General features: G+C 41.4%; 2 protein-coding genes across 3 annotated transcripts; both read right to left on the bottom strand.

Moving 5' to 3' along the window:
• Nucleotides 1-7670: 7670 nt before the first annotated feature.
• On the bottom strand, nt 7671-9169 carry LOC120418656 (uncharacterized). Its single transcript, XM_052711542.1, has 3 exons — nt 9034-9169; nt 8234-8970; nt 7671-8170 (listed from the first exon to the last, which is right to left on the bottom strand). The coding sequence occupies exons 2-3, from the start codon at nt 8900-8902 to the stop codon at nt 8039-8041; spliced, it is 801 nt and encodes a 266-aa protein (XP_052567502.1). The 5' UTR covers nt 8903-8970; nt 9034-9169; the 3' UTR covers nt 7671-8038.
• LOC120418655 (uncharacterized) lies at nt 9098-10623 on the bottom strand. 2 transcript variants are annotated; one of them, XM_052711541.1, is made up of 3 exons: nt 10265-10621; nt 9567-10201; nt 9098-9502 (listed from the first exon to the last, which is right to left on the bottom strand). In XM_052711541.1, exons 2-3 carry the CDS (start codon nt 10164-10166, stop codon nt 9098-9100), a joined length of 1005 nt encoding a protein of 334 aa, XP_052567501.1. In that variant the 5' UTR covers nt 10167-10201; nt 10265-10621. The 2 variants fall into 2 exon arrangements, with proteins under 2 accessions (XP_052567501.1, XP_039437035.1); XM_039581101.2 differs by having other exon boundaries at nt 9567-10623.
• Between the last annotated feature and the right edge of the window lie 1422 nt (nt 10624-12045).

Here is a 12045-nt window from a genome sequence, read left to right as displayed (position 1 = left end):
CAAACAAAATAAATTGAAAACTTTCTCGTGTCACCGTCCCCAGAATGTGAAACAGAACATCATCAAAGATCCTGCCAGGATACCAACGACCAACTTGGCAGAAACGATGCGAAAGCCACAAAACCAACGAGATGAGTTGCTAATCAAACGAATCGTTGAGTTGGAAAATTATAATTTGATATCCCGACACAAAGTTTATTCTTTCTTGTTTTTTTCTGAGCCCCTTGCTTTCTTCTCTACTACGCAGAAGCTGAAATAAGATTAATTGGATATTGGATACAAAGGTTGTTGTTTTTCCCTCCCACTTTGAACCCTGCTACCGTTTGATCAACAAGTTGATTCGTCATCTTAAATGAACGAAACGAACGTCAAAACATCTTTGTCTGAAAAACAGAACTGCGTGTTGCAGAATATTAAATTCCTATGAAAAACATTAACCTTAAAATTAATTCAAACTGCCTCCAAGCATCTTTCCGATAAATACAGCGTAAACTGTTGATGAACACGATGTGTGTAAACAAAGTTCATTCCGTTTTTTTCTGACCCGTGCGTGACCTGTTTACAATGTATAAACAGTGCGCGTGCCAGGCACGTCGTAACTTAAAGAATGCAATCGTTTACGTTAAGCGGCCGATCTTTAAGCTGCGATTCGATTTATAAGTGTTTCCGTTATAAAGAGTATGGTACACACTTAGATTTTTTTTACCGAATTCGGTAAAGTTTACCGCATTTTCAACAGTTTAACAGTTCGCTAAACTGAAAATTACCGAATTCGGTAAAAACTTACGAAAATTCGGTAATGAAGTTCATTATTGTTTAACGTACAACCAAAATTCGGTAAAATTTTGTTCATTTTGACAGATGGCTTACCGATCTAAACTTTACCGATTTTTCAACGACCGAATTCGGTAAAAATCTAAGTGTGTAGTTTTATGGACGCACCTAAATTGGGTTTGTGTTTGTTAAGAATCAGTTGATGATAACTTACAAATTTCACACGCATTGCGGATGCCGGGTCTTGAGGCCTCTAACATCAGGATTCAAACATCATAAATTCTAAGTAAAATAATCTTACAAACCCATGAGAAACACAAAGTATGATCAAAAATTGATACTTTGACATTTTGGCTCAATTCTGAGGGCAGATTCAGATTCAGAGGGAAAAATCACTTGGAATTTTTTTTTATTTCGTTAGGGTGGTTCTCTTGAATATTAAACACTTTCAAAAACAGATATCACAAGTTCAAAGAAAACTGTCCCTGAGATTTTGTCAGCGTTTGTAGTGCAAAATCTTCCACTCTCCAGCCTTTGGAGCTCATAAAGTGCATATGACATGACTTGATTTTTCTCTGAAACTTATCCCTATAAAACGACTTTTGAGTGTTTGATGCTATTGACAAAATTAGTCGTAGAAGGCGTAGATTGCAAGATAAAATCCAAAAAATATTCCTAAAAAGTTAGATTTACAGCATCGCCCTAATCGGCTCTCAGTCACCAAGCCAAAAGTTTTCCCTTCCCTTTTGCAACAACTCTTCCGAAGACTCCAAAAACCAAAACTGCATAATTTTTCAGAAAATCAAACTTCCACTCCATGTTGCGATCCGGACCAAGATTTAGAGCTTCCGGAAAAAAGATCAGAGCAATTATTGTGATTTTTGTGATTTAAGTGGTTCTGAAAAAATGAGTTTTTAGGATTTATCGATTCAGGTTTACGTCGTAGCGAGTTGGTGTCTTCTAGAAATTTGTAGAGCTCAGTTAAAAACTTCCAACGATTTATTGCCCATACAAACAGGAACGTGAGCGGGGGATCCCCACGTTTCTTCCTCCCCTGTAGATTTAGAAATGTATTGTGGTTTAAAAATTCGTGCTCAAACTCAATCCACTTCAACGAATCGTCTTTGCGGTTAACTTTACGCAGTTGACCTGGCCGCTTTAGCGTTAGTGAATGATAGTGTGTGAAAGATAGAGTGTGAGCGAGAGATAGAGTGAGTGAGAGAAAGAGTGAGTGAGAGATAGAGTGAGTGAGAGATAGAGTGAGTGAGAGATAGAGTGAGAGAGAAAGATAGAGTGGGTGTGTGAGAGAGATAGAAAGTGAACGAAAGATAGAGTGAGAGTGATAGATAGCGTTAAAAAGATAGATACCGTAATCCGGGGTGACTTTGATAGGATTTCAATTTGTTTTTGGAATATTTTCCAACAGGTAAGGTTTTTCTTAAGATTATTATTTTTAAAACATGTACTGGGGTAGGCCACACAAAGTTCATGTACTATTTTGGAAAAAAAGTTTTTTCAAAAGTGTTTAGAAAAATAGTTACGTTAAAAATTCTTAGTTTGAATTCCGGGGTGACTTTGATAGTCATATTTATTCTTGTTAAAATCATACCGTCAGTGGGGGTGACTATGGGTCAAAAAACGATACACCTCTCGTATTTTCTTAATAACAAAAACAATTTAAATAACATCGAAAATCTTTCAACGTAGATTTGTTCTTAGATAGTTTACTAACATTTTCCCAAAATATGGTGGACACACTACCTTACACTACCTTAAATGCCTATTGTTTGAAAAATGACCCAATCTCACCCCTTAGAGGGGGTGACATTGGGTCAAATGAAACTAAAATGATGCTCAAATACAACGATATGGTAAAAACAAGTCATCCAACAGTGTTTCTTGTTCGAGGGAATCGTATTGACACGCTACAATGTTTGAAGTGGAGATTTTCAAACATTTGGGTAGTTTTCGAGCAATTCTAACAAAAATATTAGAAAAATGATTTTTCGAGAGGTCATTTTTGGCCAAAAACGTACCCCAACTTTAGACAGCTGCCAAAATAACAGGATTTGTTCTAGGAACGAGATTTTTTCAGCGAAGTCATCTTAAGTTGTCCCCTACACAACCCTTTCAACAGAATTCAGTTTCATTGAGAAGAACCTGAGAAATGGTAAAATCCGTCAAAAATCACTTTGACCCAATCTCACCCCCCAGACCCAATGTCACCCCCACTGACGGTAATTAAAAAAAAATTATTCTTAGTGGCTGCAAAGTGATTCTAGTTCTTTCAACGAGTTTAATGAAGTAATTTCAATCATTAATATATCTTATGAAAAAGCATTTCATCAAAATAACAAAATCAACCAAAAGCAAAGTAATCCACTTTAACGACCCCCGGGTCTTTTGTGGTCTCTGTTGCAAGTTTCTGCCCATTTCTAGGCGTCCGAAGGTTATGTGTGGTGAGTCACCCAAAACCTCTTTTACGCAAATGGACCGACGTTTTACTTCCCCATCCGATAGAAGGCGTGGTCAGGCAAATCTCGTATCGAAAAATGCCACCAGGTCCGTCTGGGATTGAACCCAGGCCATACTGGGGTTCAGAGGCTACCACGCTAACCACTAAACCACCGGACCCGGCTAACAAAATCAACCAATGGATCCCAAATATAAGTAAATATATTGGCTAATAAAATGCCAACTCACTGTCCATCGACCCAACGCCACCCACGCCTACTTCGCAGTCGAATATCCCCTGCTTTGTCGAACGTTTACTTATCTGTTGCGAAACGACCGAGATAGAGAGTAAGAGTTGTACGTGTACGAATCGTTCAAATTGATATTCCAGACCGTGCTTTGCCCTCTCCTCCCCGGTGAACCTTTTTCCCCCTCCGCTCACCCGCAGCTAAACCGACCAATTGCCAATGGGATTATAATGGCCCAATAATGCGCTGTACGACGACGGAACCGATGGTATTATTAGGCATGACCTGCCCCAATTAGTGACGGAACCTTGCATCATCCTACTTGGCGATTTGTAGCATCGTTGCTCGGGTGGCACGTCGTCGGGTAGGATGGTTCTATTCAACAAAAGAAGAGTGGTGTTTTGCGACAAGAGAGCATGGTTGTTACGAAAATATGTAATGCAGTAAAGTAATACTTCCAGGGGGTTCCCTCAAATTATTGTTTTGTATTTTGATGCCGCAATCAGGTAATCGATGACGCACTGCTGAAAAAGGTACGTGCGTACTCATCGAAAAAGTGTAGTGAATTGTGATTCTATAAGTGTGGGCAATTACTTATCAATCATTGTCGATATTAATAGCCGATTATTCAAGGACAGTAAGTTTCAATCATTAGGAGAATAGTATTTTTGGTTTGGATTTTATGATTTCCCAATATTTCACTCTGTATCTAAATTTGGGACATAAAACTAATTACAATTAACCTAGGCAATCAACCTCACTGAAGACCATTGAACTTACCACCACGCAATAACCCTCAAAGTAACGGTCGAATCGAAACGACCAGATTGACTGGTGGTTTATAGAACTTGCGGTGCGGTGGAAATCGAATCTGTGGAAAATCAACAAACGGCGAAGCTGAATATCCACTGGAGCGTGATTTTTAAGTTGTGGAGTGCGGTTTGTTGTGTAACTGGTAAGTCTCGTCCAGGCTAAACGCGACGGAACGAATTACCTGGCAACTCCAACTGCCGCAAAGGGTGGGAAGTTTTGGCTGACGTTTTTGATTCTAAGACAACGTAAAATTTGCGAATTGGGACTACAGTCTGAATAGGGACAACAGTTTTGAGAGCACTTTAAAGCTTCAAATTTGCAAATCAATGAACTATTTTTTTTGTTCTGGGTCTATTCTATCTGACATCGATAAAAATATCAAAATATTGCTGTTAGAATTCGCCTCACGTGTTCCGATTCACTCCAGATGACGGTACTCTAACATGGTGTCTAGAAAAGTCAGGCAAAACATTGAAATGTCAAGGAAATATGAGTTGGAAACTTCAGGGACTTTTGTGCTGTTTCAGGAAAATTTGATGACCAAAAAATCATTATAAGCATAAGCATAAGCATAAGCATAGGTGCCCACCCGCAGTTGCTACTCCGTTATTGACCAGGACCTCCAGAAGTTACATCCACGAGCCGTGGAAGATGAGTGGGTGCTATCTTTCCTCGCTTCGCAACTTCTCAAAGGCCCCTATCATGCTGATCAATACCGGCGCCGGCCACGACCAGTGGTAGAGTCACGGGGAAGTGGATGGGAATGTTAGTCCGATACTTGAGTGATAGAGACCGCCCAATCGACTGCTTCTCCGACAAAGTATCACATGAGTTTTGAGGGGGTTAGTAGATGGGTATGAGGTCAGGATTCACGAGTGGCAGTGATGTTGACCATGTGACCATGAGCATTTTGTTTATCGGTTGAAAATTTTAAATCTTAGGCAGCCGGCTGCGGAAAGATAATAAATTGATTATTTAAAAAAGTTTTTTAATCGAACGCGTGCCAACCGAGCAGTAGTGCTATGGGCAGGACTTTTCAGTAAATTTTTACTGTTTGTACAATTTAGATGACGCGATCAATGAATTTAAACGTAAAGAAAACAGGACACCACGTAACCGATTGTAATGAAATTAAAACAATAACTTAAACGAACTAAACCGGCGGCGTGCCTTCCAATCAACGATGATAAAAGAAGGACTTATGAAAAATAAAATATCAAATAAAAAGCTCCGAAAAACACGTTGCAGAGTAACCGCAAGGTCCCGCTTTTCACAATTGAATCAGAAAATTAAAAAACGTGCGCTAATGGTCTATCCTAAATGTAAGCGTGTCTTTCGATAAACGATTCTATAGAAATGAGTTTTCCACCGTGAAAATTTAACACATTATTTGGATTGGTTCTATCTACTGGTACAGTTGACAAACTAACGAAACGACAGCAAAATGGTCAAGAACGCGTATACTTAATAATTAAATAATGACCCTATAACGATTATTTTCAATGAGATATGATTTGGATTTATCGACCGATTCTGTAGATTTTACGCGGTTTTAAATATTTATTGGGATAAATATGAAAAAAGAACAAATACACTCATTCACACTCTCATACACACATAAACTAATTTACATTTTTAGACTTCAACATTACAGCGAGAAATATTTTTTGCAATTTACCCGACGCCGTACCTTCTGATCAACGGTGATATAGGAAGGGCTTTTAAAATCACAAAACAATTAATGTAATCTTAATTAAAGCACAAAAAAAACCCAATCACTGAAAAAATGACGCTCGAAACACGAATAATCCTGCAAGGCGTGCGCGCTGCCTCACCATCCAAATTCGACTCTTTAAAAGAACTTATTAAAAGTAAAAAACGCGTGAAATAAAAAAGAAAGTAGTGTTTAATTTATCAGAGTAACAAAATTGATCGAAAACGTATAGAATTTATTGATTACGATAATTACGTTTTGCGTGGTGATGTTTTGTATACTTATTAACCTTTGAAGCTAAAAATTAAAGTTATAATCAAAAAGATTTTTTCACGCAACCGTTCACTAATGAGCCGAAACAACATAAAAAGATATCTTAAAAAAGCTTCTTGAAATAAAAACCTTGAACAAACATGTTTTTTAAATAAAAATAAAATAACTAAATAATCACAAAAAATTATAATAACATCACATTGAATGATAATTGGCAACACTTTCTAAACAACATCTACAACCACATTCAAACATAGTTGTGTGGATCAGTAACTGTTGTTTTGGCTCAATCTCATTCACTCATGCACTCACGCTCAAACATTCGCACTTCTACATTCACAGAACAATTTCCTATTGGAATTGGCTCACCCGATTTTGTGGCGTTCCACCAGCATCAGCACCCAAAAACAAGTTTCGCAGCGTTAATATTTGGCGCGCCGCAGAGCCATGTCATCGGCTAGCCAAAAAGCGCACACACGAACCACCGATAGTGAGAAACAACCGCATAAAAGCATCTTCGGTCTTCTTCCTTCCTCCTCGTCACAAAGGCTCCCATTCACCACTCTTTTCGGGCCACACACACTGCACTGAAAACGCGTGAAACAGAATGGAGCATGTCGCACATTCATATTTTTCACAATTTCACAACTAATATTGCAAAACAAATTCAAATATTTAAGAGCAAAACAAACAAAAACGATACACAGTTTGACATTTCATAAAACATCGATCCCTGCGGGAATATCAAACAGCGAGAAGTTAGCCCCGAAATTTTCTTCACTTTCCTGCAGGCCCGTTCCGTAGAATGAAAGCCCAAAATGAAAACAATGTCAGCCGCAGCTTTTTTAAATCGCTGATTTACACCATAAATTCCTAAGAAACTTAGTAATTCCACTGAAACGCGGTGGTACAGGACTTAAGCATTCCCTTAAACACTAAATTTTCACTCGCGGACTGCAAAAACCGGTAGAAAATTCTCGGGTTAGTTTTCAAAACGTCCTAAAAGCCAAACCCCTCAAGTGGAGAAAAACGATGAACAAGTTTTTGACCATTATTTTAATTCTTATTAATATGTAAGAGGGTTTCAAAGGCATATTTTTAGTCAAAATCATTGCTTTGACTATAAGCTATGGTAGCCATATCAAGTGTATAAAAATTTTAAGCTATTTATGTGTGTTTTAGCCTTGTTTTATCACACCAGGTTGATTCGACCTTTTACATGAGCAAATTGTTTCATACGTCCCTGTACTTGGGACTTTTTTTGAGTAAGAATGACAATACGACCATTGGCAAAATTTATTTATTTTGTGATTAAAACACATTTAAATCAAACATTCTAATTTTGAACATCGTTTCAACACCCCCCGCAAAGAGAGCAGTCGATGTTTTGTGTTTTTGCCCAGTAAGAAATACGGGGCCGATCGGGTCTGATCGTAAGAACGACGATCAGACCTACAGGGGCCGATGCGGGTCTGATTTTGAGACACGCATCAGACCCGAATCAAGGTATTTTGCACCCGAAACGTCAACCTGTCAAGGTTGTTCGAACATCGCAAGAGGCCTACATGCGGGGGCGATGTAAGAACGACGTAATGGTGAAAAATCAGACGCGCATCAACCTGTTTTATTGTGCTCTTCTTCTTCTTCCTCTGTCATCTGTCATTCGGTTTGTTGTTATTAAAACAGTCGTTTTTGAGTTTCGCAAGTTTATTTTCATAAAATCTTAAGTAATAATTTTATTGATTTATGGTATAAACATGAATTACTCGTTCCAAGCGCGTAAGGATTGGCTCCGGTTGGTCTTGCAGATTGGTAATCTTCCGGTGTCCCTGTTCTGTGCAGCGTTGTTCCGAGGAGTCCCGACCTTCCGCCGGCAATTTCGGGTGGCATTAAACTGTTAAAAATGAAAAATAAACAATTAGTCAACTAAATCAAGACAATGTTGCAAATAAATTACCGAAATTTGAAAGGAATTGGCCAGGACCGCGGACTTAATTCGATTGTGCTGGACCTTCCGGCGAGCATGTTCGTCCAGCGTCGTTCCGCGGGAACTTGCAGGTTGGCGACCTTCCGGCAACGATGTTCGTCCAGCGTCGTCCCGCGAGAACTTGCTGGTGCGGACCGTCCGTCGAGCATGTTCGTCCCGCGGGAACTTGCAGGTTGGCGACCTTCCGGCAAGGATGTTCATCCAGCGTCGTTTCGCGGGAACTTGCAGGTGCCGACCTTCCGTCGAGCATGTTCGTCCAGCTTCGTTCCGCACGAACTTGCAGGTTGGCGACCTTCCGGCAAGGATGTTCATCCAGCGTCGTTTCGCGGGAACTTCCAGGTGGCGACCTTCCGGCAAGGATGTTCGTCCAGCGTCGTTCTGCGGGAACTTCCAGGTGGCGACCTTCCGGCGAGCATGTTCGTCCAGGGTCGTCCCGCGCGGACTTGCAGGTTGGCGACCTTCCGGCGAGCATGTTCGTCCGGCGTCGTCTCGCGAGAACTTGCTGGTGCGGACCGTCCATCGAGCATGTTCGTCCAGGGTCGTCCCGCGGGAACTTGCAGGTTGGCGACCTTCCGGCAAGGATGTTCGTCCAGGGTCGTCCCGCGCGAACTTGCAGGTTGGCGACCTTCCGGCGAGCATGTTCAGCCAGGGTCATTCAGAGGGAACCGCCATTGCCGTTCCGCATGGCAATTCCGGGTGGCATTAAACTGTAAAAAAAGAAAAAGAAACAATTAGTCAACTAAATCAAGACAATGTTGCAAATAAATTACCGAAATTTGAAAGGAATTGGCCAGGACCGCGGACTTAATTCGATTGTGCTGGACCTTCCGTCGATCATGTTCGTCCAGCGTCGTTCCGCGGGAACTTGCAGGTTGGCGACCTTCCGGCAAGGATGTTCGTCCAGCGTCGTTCTGCGGGAACTTCCAGGTGGCGACCTTCCGGCGAGCATGTTCGTCCAGGGTCGTCCCGCGCAGACTTGCAGATTGGCGACCTTCCGGCAAGGATGTTCGTCCAGCGTCGTTCCGCGGGAACTTCCAGGTGGCGACCTTCCGGCGAGCATGTTCGTCCAGGGTCGTCCCGCGCGGACTTGCAGATTGGCGACCTTCCGGCGAGCATGTTCGTCCGGCGTCGTCTCGCGAGAACTTGCTGGTGCGGACCGTCCGTCGAGCATGTTCGTCCAGGGTCGTTCAGAGGGAACCGCCATTGCCGTTCCGCATGGCAATTCCGGGTGGCATTAAACTGTAAAAAAAAGAAAAAGAAACAATTAGTCAACTAAATCAAGACAATGTTGCAAATAAATTACCGAAATTTGAAAGGAATTGGCCAGGACCGCGGACTTCATTCGATTGTGCTGGACCTTCCGTCGATCATGTTCGTCCAGCTTCGTCCCGCGCGAACTTGCAGGTTGGCGACCTTCCGGCAAGGATGTTCGTCCAGCGTCGTTCCGCGGGAACTTCCAGGTGGCGACCTTCCGGCGAGCATGTTCGTCCAGCTTCGTTCCGCGAAACTTGCAGGTTGGCGATCTTCCGGCGAGCATGTTCGTCCAGCTTCGTTCCGCGGGAACTTGCAGGTTGGCGACCTTCCGGCAAGGATGTTCGTCCAGCGTCGTTCCGCGGGAACTTCCAGGTGGCGACCTTCCGGCGAGCATGTTCGTCCAGGGTCGTCCCGCGCAGACTTGCAGATTGGCGACCTTCCGGCAAGGATGTTCGTCCAGCGTCGTTCCGCGGGAACTTCCAGGTGGCGACCTTCCGGCGAGCATGTTCGTCCAGGGTCGTCCCGCGCGGACTTGCAGATTGGCGACCTTCCGGCGAGCATGTTCGTCCGGCGTCGTCTCGCGAGAACTTGCTGGTGCGGACCGTCCGTCGAGCATGTTCGTCCAGGGTCGTTCAGAGGGAACCGCCATTGCCGTTCCGCATGGCAATTCCGGGTGGCATTAAACTGTAAAAAAAGAAAAAGAAACAATTAGTCAACTAAATCAAGACAATGTTGCAGATGAATTACCGAAATTTGAAAGGAATTGGCCAGGACCGCGGACTTCATTCGATTGTGCTGGACCTTCCGTCGATCATGTTCGTCCAGCTTCGTCCCGCGCGAACTTGCAGGTTGGCGACCTTCCGGCAAGGATGTTCGTCCAGCGTCGTTCCGCGGGAACTTCCAGGTGGCGACCTTCCGGCGAGCATGTTCGTCCAGGGTCGTCCCGCGGGAACTTGCAGGTTGGCGACCTTCCGTCGATCATGTTCGTCCAGCTTCGTCCCGCGTGAACTTGCAGGTTGGCGACCTTCCGGCAAGGATGTTCGTCCAGCGTCGTTCTGCGGGAACTTCCAGGTGGCGACCTTCCGGCGAGCATGTTCGTCCAGGGTCGTCCCGCGCGGACTTGCGATAAAGACTTAAAACTTTTTATGAAAATTCTCGGAATTCAAATTTTACTGTACGCGCCCCTACGACTTTACAAATTTCAAACGAATTCTAAGTATGAAAATTTGACTGGAGGCGCCCCTACGACTTAAACATTGTTATGAAAATTTAACTGGACTTAAAAAAAAATAGTATAAAAGTTTGACTAGAGGCGCCTCTACAACTTAAACATTTTTATAAAAATTCTCAATATTAAATATAAAAAAGAAATAAAATTTGACTAAGGGCGCTTGTTATGAAAATTCTCAGTATGAAAATTTTTCTGGTGGCGCCCCTACGACTTAATGTTTTTTATGAAAATTTGACTGTAATTCAAAAATTACAAATTTTTAGTATAAACATTTCACTCGAGGCACCCCTTCAACTTAAACATTTTTGAAAAAATTCTCAATACGAAAATTTTACTAAGGGCGCGATAAAGACTTAAAACTTTTTATGAAAATTCTCGGAATTCAAATTTTACTGTACGCGCCCCTACGACTTTACAAATTTCAAACGAATTCTAAGTATGAAAATTTGACTGGAGGCGCCCCTACGACTTAAACATTGTTATGAAAATTTAACTGGACTTAAAAAAAATAGTATAAAAGTTTGACTAGAGGCGCCTCTACAACTTAAACATTTTTATAAAAATTCTCAATATTAAATATAAAAAAAAAATAAAATTTGACTAAGGGCGCTTGTTATGAAAATTCTCAGTATGAAAATTTTTCTGGTGGCGCCCCTACGACTTAATGTTTTTTATGAAAATTTGACTGTAATTCAAAAATTACAAATTTTTAGTATAAACATTTCACTCGAGGCACCCATTCAACTTAAACATTTTTGAAAAAATTCTCAATACGAAAATTTGACTAAGGGCGCGATAAAGACTTAAAACTTTTTATGAAAATTCTCGGAATTCAAATTTTACTGTACGCGCCCCTACGACTTTACAAATTTCAAACAAATTCTCAGTATGAAAATTTGACTGGAGGCGCCCCTACGACTTAAACATTGTTATGAAAATTTAACTGGACTTAAAAAAAAATAGTATAAAAGTTTGACTAGAGGCGCCTCTACAACTTAAACATTTTTATAAAAATTCTCAATATTAAATATAAAAAAGAAATAAAATTTGACTAAGGGCGCTTGTTATGAAAATTCTCAGTATGAAAATTTTTCTGGTGGCGCCCCTACGACTTAAATTTTGTTATGAAAATTTGACTGGAATTCAAAAATTACAAATTTTTAGTATAAACATTTCACTCGAGGCGCCCCTTCAACTTAAACATTTTTATGAAAATTCTCAATATAAAAATTTGACTAAGGGCGCGCTAAAGACTTAAAACTTGTTATGAAACTTGTTATGAAAATTCTCAGTATGA

The sequence above is a fragment of the Culex pipiens genome, unplaced genomic scaffold, assembly GCF_016801865.2.
Source record: "Culex pipiens pallens isolate TS unplaced genomic scaffold, TS_CPP_V2 Cpp_Un0108, whole genome shotgun sequence".
In the NCBI taxonomy this organism is placed as follows: Eukaryota; Metazoa; Arthropoda; class Insecta; order Diptera; family Culicidae; genus Culex; species Culex pipiens.
The sequence above is the reverse complement of the archived record's forward strand: the minus strand, read 5'-3'. Positions and strand labels throughout refer to the sequence as shown.

What these genes read in the sequence shown, in the direction of transcription:
- LOC120418656 (XM_052711542.1), bottom strand. Translation starts at nt 8,902, where the DNA reads ATGCTCGCCGGAAGGTCGCCAACCTGCAAGTTCGCGCGGGACGACCCT. An exon ending in CCAATTCCTTTCAAATTTCG is followed by an intron (nt 8,171 to 8,233) that starts GTAATTTATTTG and finishes CATTTTTAACAG; the next exon opens with TTTAATGCCACCCGAAATTG.
- LOC120418655 (XM_039581101.2), bottom strand. Translation starts at nt 10,166, where the DNA reads ATGGCGGTTCCCTCTGAACGACCCTGGACGAACATGCTCGACGGACGG. An exon ending in CCAATTCCTTTCAAATTTCG is followed by an intron (nt 9,503 to 9,566) that starts GTAATTTATTTG and finishes TTTTTTTTACAG; the next exon opens with TTTAATGCCACCCGGAATTG.